The following is a 21,411-nucleotide window of genomic DNA, read 5'->3' as shown; positions in this document are numbered from 1 at the left end:
TACGGGTGGTAACTTTATGTTGTCTTAAGTTGGGGTATGTTCTGTCACTTTTTTCTAAAACATCTTCACTATACTTGGTTCTTTAATATTATGTAAAATTAACATTATCAAATTCTGTTACAAGCCTTAAAGGAATTCTGGTTGAAATTGCCTTGTGTGTATACATAAGAGGACAGTTTTATGACTGTAATTTTCTATGTTAGATGAATTTTAACATAGCCTTATAACTTTTCCTAAAAGTGGTTTGTAAATATTTTCTTAAATTTATTTGCATGGACTTTTTTTTGGTTGTTACTTTTAGATGCTGTGTATATTTTAGAATTGAATATTGATTTGTTTTCTTACATATGGAAATGAGCTTAATTTTATGTACTAGCTCCATATTCAGAAACCTTATTAAACTCCCTTCAAATCATTATTTGAATTTAGCTGTGGGCAATTATAACATCTTCCAACAGTAATAGTTACTTCTCTAATATTTATGCTTTCTACAAAGGAAATTACTACTTTATTTCACGGAGAATGCTAGTAGGCGGGGAACATGATGGTGAAGAAATGAATCAATTAGAGGACTAGAGGTAAATGCAGGGAGAAAGAAGTTTAAAATAGCCATACACAAAATGAGTGGTCAGCCATTTTAAAAAAGAGGATTCAATGCTTGGGGGCATATCTTATTGCTATTGTGAAAAGTATCAATAGAAATTGGTTTCAGTAACATCAGTAAGAACACATTCCCCAAATGGATAACTGGATGTACAACTTTGGCAGCATTGTGATGTCCTACATAGTTAGGCTGAGACTAGCATCTAATGAAAACAAAAAAACTTGTAGGAAAATTTGGGCAACGCCTGGAGAAACATATTGTGCATAAAACAAACTGACTCCGTTTCACATATGTTGTAAAGTCTTATATAGAAGATTTTGTACACGTATCCCAGTTTCCCATCGGGGTGGCAGAGAATACTAAAACACAAGAAACTATTCATGAATGATAGATAGCTAGCTCTTTGGTACCACATACAAGTCAAAATGGGAACATTATTATACATCTAGGGATTTCCGTAACTACAAAGGATGCGTCACGGAGAGCATGGCCTCTGGCATCTGTAGAAAGTGCCTACCACACTCTTTGTTTTGTTTCTGTTCCTGTAAAAAGAACCGTTTCAAAATCAACCTAGAGGAGATATTTCAGCTCACAGTACCATGATTACAGCCTGTCATTATAGAGAAGTCAAGGCTTCAGGAATTTAAAGCAGCCGGTCACATCATAGCCACAGTAAAGGCCTGAGAAGGAATGCGTGTGTGTTGATACAAATCTCAACCCGAAGGGTGAGATGGTTTATATGAATGACCGTGTCCCAGGAATACAGATTCATGTTATCATAAATTCCGTGTTCCAATGCAGAAGCAATTTCGTGAAGGTGTTACAGTAACAGAACAAAGAAAGTCAAGTCCAGACCCAAATTATCTTGGGTCATCTTTAGCCTTCTTCATACCCATTTATTGCCCTCCTCTATTTGTGAGCTAACATTTTTGTGACCATTACTTAGGTGACACCTGTGGAATGCACAGATACCTAAAGGCTAAGAGTGTCCTCAGACAGTCTGAGGCCTGTAGCAGAGATATCTCCATTTTGCTGGAGTTGTAACATTTCTGACTCTTCACACACATTCAAGTGTGAGCAGTTAATCAGCCTCACCAGAAGGTCCAGAAACTTCCGGTCAGTTCCTCCTGTTGACCAAACATTATATTTTGTGCATGTGGGAGGCACATATAACTTACTGTACATTAGTGTCCCATGTCCCTAGGAGCCCATGCCTAGGATCTGGTGTGGAGGCTGAATAGTATGAGAAGAACAGTTTTGAGGAGAAAGATGGCAAAGCCATTAAGGGAAAAACTACTGTATCGTGTCATTAAAATCAACTAGTCATTATTATTCCAATCTGTCTTTCCCCCCAATCCGTATTTGACAAAATATTAAGAGTAATATACCTGACATTAAAATAATCAATAATAGTGTCTGGCCTAATGCAGTAAAGGTAATGGATCGAGAAAACAGACATTTTAAATAATATTCTATGCATTAAAGAACTAGATTGACTATATGTTTATGACTGTATTTAAAGTTACTTGTACTCTATGAATGGTTTTATTTATATTTGCAGTATTTAAACAAATCTTATCTTCTAATTTTAGTTTATACTTTTGCCAGCTAGATCTTGTAATGTCATGTGGAGTTGCTAGCTGTAATTCTTAGGAAAAATTGTCTTTCTATCTAAATTACTTTAACTCTTATCTGTGGATACTAAGTTGATCTGTTTTATTATATTGTTATTACACTGTATTTAATGGGAAAGGGAACCATAAAACCACAATAGAAATTCGATAGCAATATAGTACTCCTTTAATTTTTTTGAACAAGATTGTCTTTTTTTCATGCAGCAAATATTCCTAACAATGACAGAGATCAGATTTGTTAGAAATCAGAATATTATAGGCCTTGAAATCATAACCAAATCTTACTTGTATTTTAATGGTTAAATAAGAAAATGGGGACTGGAGAAATGGCTAACCAGTTAAGAGCACAGAGGACCCAAGTTTGGTTCCCAGCACATAGCAGTCAGCTTAAACCCACCAGTGATTCCAGCTCCAACCCTCTCTCTGGCCACTGTGAGCACCTGTACATATGTGTATAAATATACACATAATTAAAAATAAAGTAAACTTTTAAAGAAACACCAAAAATAAATAAATATGAATAAAGTAGTAGCTAATTTTTTTTAAGAAACAGGAGTCACTTTATTATTCATTTCCTTATTATTAGCAAAATACAAATATTTAATTTAAAAAGTTCTGGCTGATTGAACTATAGGATACCTTAAATACTCATTTAATCAAGAAACATCAGCATGTAAGGTATAAAACATCATTAATGTTGTCACTAGAGATTGATTTTTTAATATAGTTTTGGAGAAGAAGAATTAATCCGAATCTTTGAACATTTTAACGGAGTAAATGCAGTTAAAGCTACTGTGTTTGTTCAACACCTGGGCGTACTATAGGGCCTTTTACAGTGTTTAATCTGTTGTATCTTAACATTTATAACATCAGTATAAACTTTGCAGTCAAATTGGTTGGACCTCATTAATAAATGATTATTCTTCTTGATAGGAAGAGGTTTATAGCTTCTTACCTATAAGCACTTGAACTGAAAATATAGGTGTCCCCCAAATGGTGGGGATTTTTTTTGAAAGATTTAAAATAAATTTTTATCAGTTTAAAAACTAGATTTCTTTTATCCAATTATACTGAGTAATAAGAAATGCTTTTACAAGAATTGAAAACATTTGAATCCTTTAAACATGAAAGCTAGATTTAAGTAAGGTAGGATTTCCAGTAAGCAGTCATGACAAAACATGATGAATGGGGCCAGAGACGGGGCTCAGCGGTTAGGAGCGCAGGAGGCCCTGCTGGAGGGCCCTGGTTGGACTCCCAGCACCATCATGGTGGCTCACAAGAGGCCCTGCTGGAGGGCCCTGGTTGGACTCCCAGCACCATCATGGTGGTTCACAAGAGGTCCTGCTGGAGGGCCCTGGTTGGACTCCCAGAACCATCATGGTGGCTCACAAGAGTCTGCCGCTCCAGCTCCAGGGGACCAGATGCCCTCTTCTGCCTCCATAGGCACTTTCACATGTGACATCCACTGACACAGACAGACAGACAAAAACAATATTTCTGGAAATGAAATAATATTTTTTATGTTACCCGTGACTATTACAAAAATGAAATAAAAATTTAAATAATATGTATTTTATTTAGAACCTGTTTTGGAAGGAAATCCTAATCAAAATATCAAGAATATGTATGATGCTACATTTTATAGCTTAATGAAACCTTTGTCTTATCCAATGAATGCAGCTAATAAACAAATAATATTTTAAGGTTTTATGGAAGAAACAGACCCCAAGACACAGCTTTAATTTGTTTTTTGGTGTTCAGTGTGCCCACGTGAACTTTTACTTTTCTGTTACTGTGATTTAAAAAAAAAAAAAAAACATAACCAAAAGCAACTTCGAAAGAAAGCTGATTAGGCTTCGGCTTCCAGGGAGTCAGAGTCAGGAGAGCATGGCAGCAACAGGAGGAGCAGGACTCTGGCTGGTGGCATTTTGTTGACATACAGGAAGGAGAGAGCATGCACTGGACCTGTGGTGGGCCTATAAACTCCCACAGCCTGTCCTAATGGTATGCTTCTTCCAGTGAGGCTACACCTCATAAAGGTTCCAACCTACGTCCCCAAACAGCGCACCAGTGGGAGCCTTGGGGGACATTTCTCAGTTGATAAGGCATTAATTGTGTATTTGTCAGGCTGTTTAATATATCACCCAAATATACTTATAAAATGTGCATTTTAATAGGGCATGCCAGTAATAAAAATAGTTTTAGCACATAATAAAAGTGAATGAAAAAATAAAATAACTGAAGTGATCATAGTACATATCTTTTGGAGCACAATGCATGAACACATTATCTAGACTCATATGACATAATACATGAACTCTAGGTGTACCTAGTCAAAAGGTAGAAAGTTTATATGCCCTTTAAATTGTAAGAAACTGTAGCGGCATTGATGATCCAAAGGTGAAGTGGTTCCTGTTAAAACTTAAATAGCATAGTGAGTGTGTCTTTGCTGATGAAAAAGCCTTTTTTGCTAGGAACAAATTCCAGCACTTAGGAGGCAGAAGCAGATGGATCTCTACAATTCTGAGGCTAGCCTGGTCTACAAAGCAAGACTTTTGTCACAAACAACAATAAATAAAGAAGAAAGACAATATCTCTTCCTCCTCCTCCCCCTCCTTCTTTTTGAGACAGGGTCTCATTATGTAAACCAGGATGGCCTCAAATTCAAAGTCTCTGCCTACTGAATTCTGGGATTAACGGTATGCACTACCATGTATGTCCAGCTGAAGAAAAGTCTTTTTAAATGTTATTTTAGGTCAAAGCTTTTACTCTTTTAATTTATAGCGAGGCTAAATTATATTTCTAATGCTTATGTACTAAAAGAAAAAGGGAAGAATTATAGTTCCTTGGGCCAGGCATCATCCTACTGGCCCAGCATCAATCTAGAATTTAGTTCCCTTTCTAGATATGGCAGCGCTAGTGTGTCTCTCACCTTGGATTAGGAACACATGCCTGTCCTGTACAGCCCTTTACCCAGGATTCTGTCATTATGTATACTTAGGTGGCTGTTTTTCCCTCTAGGTATCCCTAGAGGCCCATGGATTGGAAATGCTTCTGTCTAGTGTAGAGTTTAAAGACAGCGATACACAACAGCTGTTTTTTTAACCTCTTATAAAGTGAGGACATATAGAGTTTAAAATTATCTATTATGATCATTTATGTAAGTCAGCCTCAGAATGTCACAGGGTGGAAGCTGGCCGAGCTCCCGTGACTAAGCTATTAGCTTTACAGAAAGAAAGCAGAGAAGCACAGAGCATGTTTAAGACTTCAGGTTAAAAGAAAGTATAGAGGAAATTATTCTTCATGTGCTACCTTGGATCCAGAATGTCCTGCTTTGGATAAGTAGTTTCATCATTGTGTTCTGGGGGTAGTCTCTTGGAGCCAAGAGAATGGCTTAGAATGTCTGGGGTATCAGCCCCTTTATAATAATGTCTCCCTCAAAAAAAGCTGTATCCTGCTTGATCTCACCCAGGACTGGGGTATAGATGAATCTAGAATGATCAAACACTTAAGTCTCTGGCCATAAAAACAGAAACAAAAGAACCCAAGGTAACATGCAAGCTGTTCTTAGCATTGTGCACAAGCCGACGGACAGATGGGGAAACTGGTTAACAGTGTTTCATGATGGGTCTCAGCATGATTCTCCAGAACTGTAAGGGGTGAGGGAGCAGAGACCAGCTCCACATAGTCATCGTACCTGTGGAGTTCCTCAACTCAGGACAAATCAGGATTCGTGGCTTTGACACAATTTTAATTTACTTTCTACTGTTGTGATAAAACACGGACCAAAAACTATTTGGGAGGGAAAGTGTTTCTTTGGCCCACTCCCATCATCAGAAAAGCTGGGGCAGGAACTCAGGTAGAGTCCATGGAGAAATGCTGCTTACTGACTTGTTACCCAGGACTTGCTTAGCTTGCTTTCTTATACAACTTATGATTGTCTGCCTGGGGGTGGCACCACCCACACCAATCATTACAAGAAAATGTCCCATTGACTTTCCTACAGGCCAATCTGATGGTGGCATTTGTTCCATTGAGGTTCCCTCTTCCTAGATGGCTCTAGCTTATGTCAAGTTGACAAGAGCCAGTACAGATGCTAAAAAGAAATTTTGGACTAGTTGGTATACTAAAGACACTGTAATACAGGCTTAAGCGTTGGGGTTTAAGGAGCGCTAGTTAAGGAGGAAAATAAGTATCAAAGTGTGAATGTAGACTTCCCAAGGGAAAGCACCCTTTACAAAAGAGAATTTTTAATGTAGCAGGGAATACCTTTTCTCTCTGCTTGTTATCTTAAAATAGGCCATGACAATTTTTCCGTTGACATAGATTTGCTGTTAGGAGATAAAGGAGGAATAGACAAGATCAAAGAAAGGGGGTTGTTCTCAGAATTTGTCTCTAGTTCAGATTTAATCTCAAACTTTTAAATTAAAAAATTAATACCTCTTCTTAACACATAGTTTTCTGAAGCTCTTATTAATTTTTGTAAATTAAGACTCTTATAATTTATTATTAATTATAATTCAAGCAGGCTGCCTATTTGTGATTTTCTAAAAATTTTTTACTGCCTTTGACTTTTAGTTAAGTGAACAAAACAAACTAATTTAAAGATAATAAATATTCCCCATAAAGGGAAACATAAAGTCAACTTATCTATAGTTAAATTTTCTCATTTTTTTTTACACTTGAAAGTTGAGTTATATACTGATCAAATATAAAACCAATGGAATACCAAATATCTATTTGGGGTTCCTCCCCCAAACTTTCTTCCCTTAGACTAGATATGGAAGGGGGCAACTGCTAGCAAGCTTAACAAACCAAAATACCTTTAGAAGTCTAAAAGCAAATAAACAACAACAACAAAAACCATGTCAGCCAAACAAAATAGATACCTTAAACCAAACACTTTGAAAGAAAATTAGAAAAGAAACAGTATTTATCTACCAAACAGGATCCTTAAGCATCCAGTTTAGAATAAACCAATGAGCCCTCAAAAAAAAAAAAAAAAAAACACACAAGGAAGATCTAAGAGGACCGAGAAAGAACTCCCCGAAATCCACCTGAGGACATAATGCAAGAGGGTTTGGACACAGGTCCATATTGCCAGTCCCTGGCAACCACCCAAGTGACCCCTTCAGTGAAAAGTGGACTGTTCTGGGGATACTAAATTCTGGCACCATAGATGTTGACACAAACCAGAACTCTTACCTCAAAGGGAATAGGATATAGTTTATCTTAAAGCCAAATATGAATAACCATGGTCTAGGAATACAGATTTAGGCTACCCCAAATTCCATGTTCCAATGTGGAGGCAGTTTCAGGAGGGTGGAGCAGGAACAGTTGGGGTCCATTCTGAGATCTGGTGAAGCTGGAGCTATGGAGCAAGTGACGAGGAGGCAGTCAGACTGCTGGAAGTCGTGATCCAGAGTCTTTATTCTTAGCCATATCATACTGTTACAGCTTTGATTACAAAATATATAATGCGTAAGATATCAATATGCTAATGCCTTTTATTCTACTGGACAAAGAGCAGCTGTTTAGATGTCACTAATTGGACCTTTCCCCAGAAGGTAAATGTGAAGAACATGACATGTGGTCAAGTAAATACCTGTTGGAACGTGAAGACAGTATTCTGCCCAAACTCTGCAAACATCCTCTTGTTTTTAAGGGAGCCTGGCACATACATTGTCCTGGCCTGACATCAGCTCAGCAAATCTCCTTCACTTAATTTTAAAACTGAGAATTAATAAAAATGTCCCAGCTTTTTTAGTGGAGGTAAAAGTTGGGCTGGAAACAAAGAAAACAAAGGCAAATGATGCACCTCAATCATTGCCCAGCTAGGGAATAGAGCAGGTGGTAGTCATGGTATGGGCCGTGTTATGTGAGCCTGTATTTATCTTACACGTCATTGTTTTTTCTTCTTGCTACATTGACGAGTAGCCTTAGTACAGTACTGAATAGAAGTGGTTAAAGCAGGTGCCATTGTCTTCCTGGAGAACCTTTTCATTTCATGATGTGGGTTGTTATAGGATATCCCCCCCAACTCCCTGTGGATTTTGTTGGGTTAAAAGTCCCCATGTTTTATCACTTGCTAGATGATATAAAATTGTTTTTACATCTGTTAAGAGATGATTCAGCTTTTACTCCATAATCTTCCTGTATCTCAATTATTATATGTTAATTTACTTAAGAGATTAAACAATTTTACTTAAGACTGAGCTAACTTCGCTGAGTTTTATTATATTTAATATTTAATATATATTCCTATAATTAATATTAAGATTTTTCAGGTACAGTATTCTACTTATTTTTGTAACAGATTTAATGAGTTATTTTCTAGGTATTTATTTAAATTATTTTCATGAAGGTTTCATGATCATCTGTGGTGGTATTGTGTTCCCCAAAATATTGTGCATGCTAATAAACTTATCCGGGGTCAGAGAACAGGACAGCCACAATCTTAGACATAGAGGATAGGCAGTGGTAGCACACGCCTTTAATCTTAGCATTCCAGAGGCAGAAATCCCTCTGGATCTCTGTGAGTTCAAGGCCATATTGGAAACAGCCAGGCATGGTGACTCACGCCTTTGATCCCAGAAAGTGAGGATTGATGGCAGGGAGTGATGGCAGATAGCAGAAAGGTATATAAGGCGTGAACACCAGCATTTGACTGGTTAAGCTTTTAGGCTTTGAGCAGCACAGTTCAGCTGAGATTCATTCTGGATGAGGACTCAGAGGCATCCAGTCTGAGGAAACAGGATCAACTGAGAAATTGGCAAGGTGAGGTGGCTATGGCTTGTTCTGCTTCTCTGATCTCCCAGCATTCACCCCAATAACTGGCCTCAGGTTTGATTTTATTAATAAGACTTTCTAAGATTCCTGCTACAATCATCTTCCATAACTGGTTTAATCTCTATATGATCTATTGCCCCCAGTTCATTTTGGATGCTTTTGGTTTTGAGCCATGGTCTCACTCGGTAGCCTTGGCTGTCCTGGAAATTGCTATTTAAAACAGGCTGGCCTTGAACTCACCGAGATGTGTAATGTCTCTGTCCCCCAAATGCTGAGATTAAAGATGTGTGCCACCATGTCCAGCCTTTTCTGTCACCCTTTGTGTTAGTTTGTACTCTTTGTGACAGGGTCTCATGTAGCCCATGCTTCCCGGAACCCACAATCCTCTTGCCTACCCATCCATTATGCTGCTATGTAATTCCACATATTCCTTCCTTTAGCCTCTCTCTGTCTGTTTTGATTCGTCTTGCCAGGTCCTGTATTATTAGAGTTATTTATTTTTGCTTTCATTAGACCGTTTTCTCGGTCATTTCCTGTTCCACATTGTTTCTGTTTCCCATCTCATGCTGCAATCTCTCTCACTTCCCCTCATGTCCTTCCTTTATTTCGTTCTACTTGTTTCCCGGATTCCTTTGATAACAGCCTGACTCATTAATTTTTGTGCTTTAGGAATGTATCAACCACACTGATTCAGTTATAGGCCACATGCTTTTAAACACAGCCATTCTCCTCATAGCTCTAAGTATTTTCTAATGCCCCCTAGTAGCTTTATTTAGCTTAAAGTTGTTTGTTAGCTTGCTCTTGTAGGACAATTTTCATTTTTAATTCCTGTTTATTATTTGTGTCTGCTTTCACTTGAGCTTTCATGTGACATCTGAAAATGTACTTTTCCTCCTTACAAATGTGTATATGAGTCTTTCAGATTAAAAAGGCTGTGTAAAGGAGCTGGAGAGATCGCTCAGCAGTTAGGAGCACTTACTTCTTGCTCTTGCAGAGGGCTTGAGTTTGAGTCTCAGCACCTACATCCATCAACTCAGTATGGCATGTAGCTCCAGTTTCAAGATATCCAACATCCTCTTCTGGCCTCTTTGGGTACTGCACTCATGCAATACTCAATGAGATGTATTACACATACACAACTAAAAATATAAACAAATCTTTTAAAAAGTGTGTAAATACATATGTATTTATGTATGTATAATTTATAATGTTTTATATATTTAATTTTGCAGTTATGATAATTACCATAAAAAGCCTTAAAGCTATTTGTGGCCCTAAATTGATATGTTTGTTTTTGAAGTTATCATCAAATTAATTTTCTCAAGTCAGTGGATCTCAAAATTTTGAGTTGTAGATTCCCTGGATATCAGTTCTTTTTTTGTGACTATTATAAAGACTGTTATCTTAAGTTTAACATAAATGAGATACATTATACAAAATTCTAATTTAGAAAAAATATAGCAGGAACCAATTGTTCAAAAACCTGTGAGAGAAAAATTTTAATAAAAACTTTCATATAAATTAGAAAATATGTCGTTCACCAATTTACCCTGAATTTTGAGATCTTATTGTTTAATCTTGGCCTGGCATTCAAGATATACACAGGTGTTTTTATTGTTATTTGTTTTATCTTTTTACTACTAATTCCCAACCATAACTTCTCAATGCCAGAAAACAATGCGTTAATATCCTGGTTCCAGACTTGTGCTACCTACCCAGATCTTCTTTTGTTAAAAGATAATCTTTTAAATGGGTACAATCATGATTCTCATGAAGATATAAAAATGAGTATGTGTTAAAGAGTATAATCAGTTCATCAGTCAGCGAGGGAGTCGTAGACTTACCACCAGGTGGCACACTTTTGGGATCCGGAACTCAGGAGGCCAAAGCTGGAGGAGTGCAAGCTTGAAGCCAACCTGGGTGGCAGGATGTGACCTTGTGTCAAACCCCTCCTCACCAAAAAGAGGAAGAATCTTAACAGACACATTTATGCATTCAAAATATTCAAATAAATATGCAAATAAAGATACATGCATTTGTTTTCCCACAGAGGGAAAGAGCAGATAGACAGACTTTACATGTGTAAAGACAAAAACTATTTGTCCTTACTCTGTTAGTTGCAGCTCAGAGATATGAGATGGCCAAAGACAGTGAGAGGTTAGACTCAGTTAACCAGAGAGGTGTAAGATGGCCAAAGACAGTGAGAGGTTAGACTCAGTTAACCAGAGAGGTGTAAGATGGCCAAAGACAGTGAGAGGTTAGACTCAGTTAACCAGAGAGGTGTAAGATGGCCAAAGACAGTAGAGGTTAGACTTGGGTAAACAGAGAGGTGTAAGATGGCCAAAGACAGTAGAGGTTAGACTTGGGTAAACAGAGAGGTGTAAGATGGCCAAAGACAGTGAGAGGTTAGACTTGGGTAAACAGAGAGGTGTAAGATGGCCAAAGACAGTAGAGGTTAGACTTGGGTAAACAGAGAGGTGTAAGATGGCCAAAGACAGTAGAGGTTAGACTTGGGTAAACAGAGAGCTTTAAGATGGCCAAAGACAGTAGAGGTTAGACTCGGGTCACCAGAGAGGTGTGTGCTCTGGCGACAATGCATAGTTTTCTATTGAGACATAATTTTTCTCTGTGCACCTGGGTTTGGCTTTTTCCTTTGTGCTTATTTACTCCACGGCCATTCTTCAGTGACCTTCAGTTACTCATGGAAGTGGGGTTTCTCCCTCTGTCTTCCTTACTGTCTTATTTAATTACCATTTACTTCTATTGCACAATAGTGTTAATTATCTTTTCATTATGCTTTTTCCTACCCCTCTCCCCACACCGTAAGAAATTATAATCTGTATTCAGTGGTATTGATCACCTTAGTTATGAGAAGTTACTGTCTTTCCCCTCCTCTTTACTATGATTTGAATTCCCCTCTAACTATCTCTAACAACACCAAACACAGCATAATCAATTGTTCTTTAGTCTGTAATTGCTAATACTTAATATTGGATGTCCTTGGAGAAAACCAGTATATTCAAGCAAAGATAAAAAAACAAAGCAGTCTGTTATGGATGCATAGTTCAAGTTCAAAACACATCCTAAGGAGGGTTAAATAGATGGGATTTATACCTAATATTTAATTATGAGTTATAATTTCTATTTCCACTTACACTACCAGTTGTGAAGAGTAGGAAAAGACATTTGAATATTTGCTAATGAGCGATGCTTTTCCCTTCTAAAATATCTTCCCACATTAAGCCCACAAAGTCTGAATAAAGCCAGACATACAGGAACACAATTGCATTTGGCTTGCTGATTACAAGCTTTTCTTTGCTGACATTTACAAGTATATTCCATGTTCCAAAAATATTTTGCTAATCTTTTGGCAGTTTTAGCTAAATAACTTCAGTTATCTATATGTAATGTTTATTTTTTATAAGTACTAATTACAAATTTCCATTTCTTTAGATGAGAGATGTTGACAAGCATTATATAAAACCAATTACAAAGTGTGAAAACAGCACACAGACAGATACGCACATATTGCCACCAACTACTGTGAGATCATATGAGTGGAATGAATGGGAGTTAAGAAGACAAGCCATAAAACTGGTTTGTAACAGTATTTTCTAAATTGTTCAAAGGTGGGGAATTTTGATGTTGTTATCCATACAGTTGGTAAGTTAATTGTTTATATAAAAGTAATAAGTTCCACACAGTTCTCTGCTGACATAAAAGTAATTAGCATAATTAATAACTCACCAGCTTCATATATTGTAAGGTTGTCTTCTAATTTAAACCTGTACAGAAATATGGAAGCATGAACCCACTTTCTAGTAACACCAACCTGCTACTAAACAATGATGGTTACTATTTACTTCGTAGACTGAAAACCATTTTCTGGGCTGGAAACATGACTAAGTGGTTAGGAGCACTTGACATTCTTTCAGAGGACCTAGGTTCATTTCCAGGCACCCATGTGGGTAGCTGAAGACGCCAGCTCCAGGGGAGCTGACGCTCTCTTCCGGCCTTTGTGAGCCTTCAAACACATGTATGCAGATGCATACACATAAATAAAAACAGAGTACATCTTCAATATACAGGAGCACCTTCTCTCCAGCTCTGGTGGTATAAGCATGTTCTTCCAGCTACTCGGAAGTCTGAGACCTGCCTAGGCTAGGTTGAAGGAGGAGTTCATGGGCAGCATGAACCTATGCCAAAGATTTCGTGTGTGTGTGTGTGTGTGTGTGTGTGTGTGTGTGTGTGTGTGTGTGTGGTGTGGTGTTGTGTGTTGTATATTAAAAGGCTGCACATATAGCTTAGTAGTAGAGCACTTGCCTAGCAGCCCCAAGTTAAACTACTGTACCAGAAAACGAAAAACAACAGTAACAACACACTCTATTCCTCTCACTTTTTTTTTTAACCTTTTCAGTCAAATCATAGCTATTGTAGCATCCCTGCCCGCTTTAGGATTGGTAGCCCAGGCTAGCCTGGAATTCAACATGCTCCTGCCCTCACCTCAGCCTCCTGAGTGTTGGGATTACAATTATGTACCCTGTGCCTCCCCCATTCTGTTAGACACTGTGCTTTCCCATCCTGTGGATTCTGGGTGACTTTAATCATAACAGGTGCCGACCCTTGAAGTCTGTCTTTGAAGCTCTCATCCATGTCCTGCTCGGTAGAATTCCCCACTTGCCTCTTTTTTTTTTTTCTGTTTCTTATCATTTAAGACACAGATATTTAATGTATTAGTATCATTTGCTATACCAGGGGCCTTTGCTGAATAACAAGGTAGGAGGGATAAGTTATTTACTAATTACTTTTTTCATAGCAATCACAGAATACCCAACAAAAATGAAGGACGGAGGATTTATAGCATATATCTGATAAAAAAAAAATCATTTATGCCAGTAGCCTTAGTGCATTTTATCCACCATTCTACTGAAATCATGTGTGAAGTAAACAACAATTACTCCGGAAGAACAGAAAGCTTGCATGGCACTCTTAAAAGGCAGGCAAGGGGAGCTGTGGAGGTGGCTGCCCAGTGGGGAAAGACTCTTGTTACACAAGCCTGAGGATGTGAGATTGGGTGCCCCAAACCTACATAAACACATAAAAGTTGGACTCTGTAGCACAAACAGCTGCAACCCAGTGTGCCCACTTGAAATGGGAGGTGGAGTCATGAAACTGACCAGTAGCTAACTGACCTGGCTGACGCAGCGGCAAAGATACATATGGGGAACTTCTCATCAGCCAACACTTGGCTGTTACTCAGAGAGGGAATAATCCATTTAGAATTTATTGAGCATTTGAAGATCTTTTAATGCCCAAGGTGGGTTGAGCAGAAAGAAGATGGGGATTCAAATAAGATCAGATAGAAGAAAAGCACCAGTTTTGGTGGGACAGCAATGATGCAAAGGGTACGAAGACTCTTAGGGCCTCACTGCATTGATGCTTACTGTTGACAAGTTAATGCATCTTTCAGAATGTCTTGTAGTGGACAATGTAAGAACTTGTGCTGGTTGTGGTGGTGCACACAGGTAGGATTTGCTGAAGGAGATGGAGGCAGGAAGATCACAAGTTCAAGGCCAGCCTGGGCTACACATTAAAAAAAGAAAAAGAAAAAGAAAAAGAAAAAGAAAAAGAAAAAGAACTTGTTTGACCTGGGATAGGGGTACAAGTCAGTGGCAGAGCACTTGTCTAGCATGTGGGAGGCCCTGAGTTCTAACCCCAGCACAAAAATGTTTGCTTGTGTAACAAGTCTCTTGGAATAGTAAAATTATGCTACCAGAAATAATGAAAAGATAAAGTCTTATTAATGTAGACTATACGCTGGTCATTTATAAATAGCCTGTGCAACCTATTTAAACTCATGTTTACTAGTTATCCATTAAGAGAGTAAACACAATTAAAATTGTATAACCTGAAAACAGATTTTTATATTAACAGCATATGGTGAAGCTCATTTTAAAAATTCACTGACAAGCCAAAACAAGTATGATTTAAAAAAAAGTCAAAGTTCTATGAATCTTAAAGTTTAATATTAAGGCAATTATAAGGTCATTTAAAGTCATAACTGAGGTCATTGTAACTCAATCTTGGACACTTTTCTTTAGGCTCATTTTCAGCATTTTACATGTTTTCCTACTTCATAAGAATTCTTAATTTCTTATTCTCTTGATTTTTTTAGCATTCCAATGTTTTACAGAAAAAAATGAGATATTTGGTCCATCAAGATAATTCAGACAGTTGCCATGCAAGCTGCTAAGTTCAGTCCCCAGAACCTTCCACAGAAGGAGAGCATTAACACCAAGAGCTTCCCGCTGACTCCCACATGCACACCATGGCATGCACACGCCTGCAATCATATCATATACATCCTTATACTCATCATACTCACCATCATCATCATCACTACCATAGAAAATGTAATGTTCATTTGTAGAATGGGAAAATAATAGGCAAATATTAACCAAATGCCTGATAATTTTTTACATTATTTATTTTTTAGATTAATACATTAATATTAATATTTCATTAATCCCAATTTTCTCTTCCTACATAGGCTAATTTACGCCAGAAAATGACTCGCTCCGTCCAAACTGACCTTAGTCACATGAGGAGAGAAAACTCTTCACAGGTGTACCCTCTGAAAGATGTTGGCACCCAGTCCAAGAGAGATGGCAACAGTGGGGTGCCCAGGCCCCAGATTTTCATAGCTGGTCTGCGTGGGGGACAAACCAAAACAACCTATGGGGTGAAGGTGAACTTAACCAGAGCAGTGGATGAGACCTAGATGGAATTTTAGAGGAAGCTGCTCCTGAATGTTAAGTATGGAAAAGAGTTCAAAGTACCATGTGTGTACATAGTTAATTTTGTGGTGGTGACACATCCATTGGTTGTGTGAACGTGTGCTAGAGCCCCATCTCTCGCCTGACAGCTAGAAAGATCTAAAAGCAATTTCTGTAGCACATTTCTCATTCTATTAAAAATGACAAATAAAACTCTGTCCATTTATTTGTTGTATCTTTTAGAAAAAGTTTAACAGCATTTAGATTGAAATTGTAATGCCAGTTAGATTAGCTATAAGATGATTATCTCTGGAATAGAGGCTACTTCTAAAATCCTACAAAATGTTCAACATTACCATTTATTCTAAAACACCATACTTTCTGCTCATTAGCTACTCAATGTTGACACAGATTTCTATATAATGAGCCTTACTATCTGGACCGATTAAAGCCAACATCCACACTGCACCTTTTAAAACCTGGAGATTTGATATTTATACCTGAATTTCAGGCTCCTTGAGAAAAAAAAAGTCAGAATATCTGGTAACAGTGGCTGGCATTCCAGCCAACTTGATCCTTTCAGGTTCTCTATTGTCTAATGGAAAGGTTGTGACATAGCGCCTTCCCACTTCAGACTCCTCCTCAGCCTTATTTGGCCCATAAACCGCCGTGTTTGGGTTTCTGCGAATTACTACACTTTAGGGTATTTAGGGTATTACTCTCATGTACTTCTAATACCAACTAATGGATAAGAAAGTTCCCAGGTGAAAGGAACTAGCAGAGGAACTAGAAGGGGGATCATTTATATTCAACACATTTATTTTTGTCTGCATAGGTGATTCTTTTTTTTTTTTTTTTTTTTGGATGGAGAGGGCATATGGCTCAGTTGGTGGAATACTTGTCTAGCATGCACAAGGCCTTGGGTTCGGTCCCCACCATTGCATAAACTGTACATTGTGGCACACAGATGTAATCTAGTATTTGGACAGTGGAGGCAGGAAGATCACAAATTCAAGGTTGTGATTGGACACATAGCAAACATGTGACCAACATAGAATATGAGACCCTGTCTTAGAAAAAGAAAAGCCTTGGTCTTTGCTGGTCTCTCTAATTTGTGTTTTCAGTTGTGCTCCTAGCTAGGGGGCAGGAGGTGACACTCAGGAATCATGCCCCCTTGGGCTTGATGGAACCCATTTCACCGTTCACCACGTTTCCTATATGGCCCACTGTAGCTTAAGTTTTCCTGCCTGGCCCACAGTCAGGACAAATCTCTGTCACCTGCCAGTCCCACAGCCTCTCAGACCCGACCAAGTAAACACAGAGACTTATGTTGCTTTCAAACTGTATGGCCGTGGCAGGCTTCTTGCTAACTGTTCTTATAGCTTAAATTAATCCATTTCCTTTAATCTATACCTTGCCACATGGCTCGTGGCTTACCGGCATCTTCACAAGCTGTTCCTCATCGTGGTGGCTGGCAGTGTCTCTCTGACTCAGCCTTCCACTTCCCAGCTTTATTCTCCTCCTTGCCCCGCCTATACTTCCTGCCTAGCCAACGGCCAATCAGTGTTTTATTGATTAATTAGCAACACATTTGCCATACATCCCACAGCAGCCCACAGAGGTGAGATTCCTGCCATGTTGCCTCTGAAGGTCAAAAGGCCAACACTTGTACTTTATTTTGGGCAAAGCTTGACACTTCCCCAACACCTAGTTCTTTGACAGTACTGTGGGTATCTACCAGAGCTTGTAAAAAAACAACATGGGTCGCTTCCTCCTCACATAAGGATGAAAACCCTAGGGAGGAGGTGAAAACCAGAGCAGTCATGGAGCCCAGGATCCAGTCAGTCTTCCAGAGGAAAAACAACAAAACTGTGTTGATGTAGTTTGTTTTCTGTTTAGGTTAAATGTTATTTATAACATGAATATATCTTGACATCTAATTTCCACAGGGAATATATAAAGGTGAACTTCAAACATACCTTGTCATGATTTTTATACCTGAAGTTTAAAAATGATGTTAATGACAGACTGGCTGTTAAGACAAGGCATGGAGGAAAGGATGGGGTTGGGTCATTATAGAACTTATTAAACTTTAAGAATTCAGGATTGTGATTTTTGTGTTTTTGCAGTTAGCCCTCATCCAAATTCATAAACATAAGCCACCACTGTCTTAGAACTGGGGTCATCTAAGAACTGAGGTTAGAATGGACTAAGGAATAAAAATAGTAAGTACAACTTGAAAAATCAGACTTTTAGTATCAAAAACTCACTTGGGTCTGGGGGTGGAGAGATGGCCCAGCATTTAAGAGCTAGTACTGTTCTTGCAAATGACCTGAATTTGTTTCCCAGCAGTGGAGGTCAGAGGACAACTTTTGTGGAGTTGGTTATTAACTTCTACTTTTTGTTTGTTTGTTTGTTTTTCGAGACAGGGTTTCTCTGTGTAGTTTTGGTGCCTGTCCTGGATCTCACTCTGTAGACCAGGCTGGCCTTGAACTCACAGAGATCCGCCTGGCTCTCTCTCCAGAGTGCTGGGATTAAAGACATGCGCCACTGTTGCCTGGCCTAACTTCTACTTTTTATATGGGTTCTGGGGTTCAAATTCAGGTTGCCAGGTTTGTGTAGCAAGTGCCTTTACCACTGAGCCATCTTAGCAACCTTTGTATAAATATTTTTATTGCCAACTGTATACTATAGACATTGTAATATTTAACAAATTATACACCTACCACATTTGAACTTAATAACTCCTTAAACTTTTAACTATTTATCCACACGTTTTTTTCCTTTAAGTTCATACTTTTATTGCCAACACGTAGAAACTATATAATTCTTTTATAATATAGTGATATAATATCCACTATATTATGGATATACTGAGCTTTCCTTGGTAGATGTCACAATGACTCACGCTTAAACAGAAATAGAAATAAGCAGGATCAAGGAAAATACTGCAGTTCACTAGTTACAATCAGAAATATCATCTTTAATAATGAGAGCAGTAGCTGCTTGATGCCTTGAATAATCATTAATACATGTGACTTTGTGCTTCATGTGTTAAAGATGGCTGCTTTTTACAGAGGTGTAAGTAAAACTAGGTATTTGTGTAATATACTAAAATATTTCCCTCTAAATCTTCAAATAATGTAGAGTGGGAAAGTAAAAAATAACTCAGACTCGGACTGTAAGTATCTGCTTCAACTCTAATTCAGTTGGTACAACAAACACAAAGACAGTTACAAAGTTAAGAAATATTTCTGCTAAGGATAGGATGAAACTGTAAAGTGTAAGAACCGTGTGTGAGTATCTTCTAACTTACTGAATAACTATTTTATACAGTTGTTCACTGTTAGAGAATTTGGTGCTTAAGTTATATCAGTAAGCATGGGATACTCCATTCTTTCAATGGAATCTCTAAGTCACTTTGGTACAGAGGAACAGCATCAATTTCCAGCAGAGGCATAAAGGCTTCATTTAAGAGGCCCCTGAATAAAACATTCCACCTCTGCAGTGATTAGGTATTACTTGTTGTGTGACAGATATATATCCTAGAGATGTACATACCATTTCTACCAACCCCACGAAGAGAGTCCATAGCAGACTAAAGTAACCATTGCAGCAGTAACGTATTTGGTGAGCCTATGAATATCTAGGGGTTGCTAACAAGAATATGAGTGAGGTGCTATTCACAAGGCAAAGGGAAAACTCAAAAACAACTGCATCTCATCACTGAAAAGCCCACCCCAGCATGACTCATGAAAGCTGCAACCTTGGAGATATTTGCCCAGCTCACAGACCTCTCAACAGTCGGAGCATTTCCTCTCCCTGCCGTTGGGCTGGTCAGAGTCTCCTACCAAGCCTGTTGTTTACTCCTTTTTGTACATTCGGTGAAGGATCCTGGAGAATATTTCACTTTTCTGTGGGGCGTTTACTCACCACCCCCACAGTTCCCCAGAGTTTTCTCGAGTGCGAGCAGCAGGAAATATTAGATAGAAGGATTTATTGCGGAGAATCTTGTGGAGATGAACAGATAGAAAATAAAGGATAGCCTCGAGAGGGCCTGGAACCTATTCCAATGGGCCCCAACTGTCTCTGCCCCAGGGTTTTTATAGAGACGCCAAGGGGTGGAGCAAAAGACCTCCTCCCCCAGCACAGCCAAGTGCAGACCATCTCAGACACCTGCACTCAGGCCCGTGGTCCTAATCATCCTCTATGCGGACCTGCTGGGTAAAGCCACGAGGAACCCGAGAACGGGCTCCCACAGGTCCCCCTTTCTTAATATATAAAAAAATAACTATTAATGGCTTACAGCAATCTCCATAGCTGTTACACCTTCCAATATGGGAGTAGAGGATGATAAAGATGGCATTTCTCTTTTGAATTAGGTCCAAGGTGACTACAGCAGTCTTAGCTGCCTCAAGCCCTTTCTAAACCAAAAACTCTTAAGGCGACTACAAACTTAAAGAATCCCTTAGCTTCATCATTACCATTAACAGGTTAACATAAATATTGCTGTACATAGTCACAATTCTCTCAGTCTGGGTTGTGGTGGCACATGCCTTTAATCCCAGCACTCAGGAGGCAGAGGGAGGTGGATCTCTGAGTTTGAGGTCAGCCTGGTCTACAGAGCAAGTTCCAGGACAGCCAGTGCTATACAGAGAAACCCTGTCTTGCAAAACAAAAACACAAAGCTGTAGTTATAAAACAAGAAGTATATGATAAGAGTATTTCAATCTTTAAAATACAAGTTTTGAGTTTATTTAACTGTGTGCTCAAATACATGTAGAATAAGGAACTGAATAATTCCACCAGTATGAACTATACCAATCTCAGGAAAAGGTAATTAGCATCAGTGTGCACACATACAGCCAAGTAAAAGCCTAATATGATTCCAAAAGTGAGATAAGTGAAATGTCAAACTCTACAGTCAATGTTGGGGCTGAGAATGTAGTAGCTTTGTTCTAGTTTGTCTGCCTAGCACGTACGAGTCCTAACTCCTTTTTAAAAAAGTTGGTCTAGAGGCACCTACATCATATTAATATATGATAAGGAATAAAGTTTTCCGGTCAAGAGGTGAGCTATATTTATATATATATGTCCAATACCTATAGAATGGTTTATAACATGTACCCCACAACTCTCCAAAGAGGATTTTCGGGAAAAATTATGGTACTAAAGGTGGAAGCTATTGGCTATCTCAGAATCTCATATCCCTATTACTGTAAGGACTGATGCTATTTCTGTAGTTTTTTAAAATCAATATCTTTTTCTGTGTGCTTGATACAGCCTCTCACTAGGTGGCCCAGACTGACCCTGGGACGCAGATTTCTTCTGTCTAGGCCTCTCAAATGCTGGGATTACGGGCATGTGGCACCTACCCCACATCAATACACATACGTTAAACACAAGTCATTTCACCACGGGATTGTTTTCTAATAACATCCTCTAATCACAGTAACCATGATAGTGGTTGAAGTGCCTGTTAATACATCTAGTATTTCTGAGCCCTTTCGTTGTCCTAAGATCATGTTACCATGTCAGGCTAGACCGTGACACTAAGGATGAAGAAGACACAGACACAAACCTGCCAAGCAGTAGATAATGTACACTA

The 21,411-nt window shown here is 38.5% G+C and overlaps 1 protein-coding gene across 3 annotated transcripts in view; it reads left to right on the top strand.

Annotated features, from left to right (window-relative positions):
* The window catches only part of Cfap206 (cilia and flagella associated protein 206), a 40,070-nt gene extending 24,054 nt beyond the window's left edge, over positions 1-16,016 (top strand). For all 3 annotated transcript variants that reach the window (XM_059254095.1, XM_059254096.1, XM_059254097.1), the window contains exons 12-13: positions 12,481-12,624; positions 15,578-16,016. In XM_059254095.1, the coding sequence (XP_059110078.1) occupies positions 12,481-12,624; positions 15,578-15,808 (375 nt within the window). In that variant the 3' untranslated portion in view covers positions 15,809-16,016. The remainder of the gene's footprint in view (positions 1-12,480; positions 12,625-15,577) is intronic.
* Positions 16,017-21,411: the final 5,395 nt, after the last annotated feature.

The sequence above is a fragment of the Peromyscus eremicus genome, chromosome 2, assembly GCF_949786415.1.
Source record: "Peromyscus eremicus chromosome 2, PerEre_H2_v1, whole genome shotgun sequence".
NCBI classification, from domain to species: domain Eukaryota; kingdom Metazoa; phylum Chordata; class Mammalia; order Rodentia; family Cricetidae; genus Peromyscus; species Peromyscus eremicus.
This window is presented reverse-complemented; position numbering and strand designations above follow the sequence as displayed.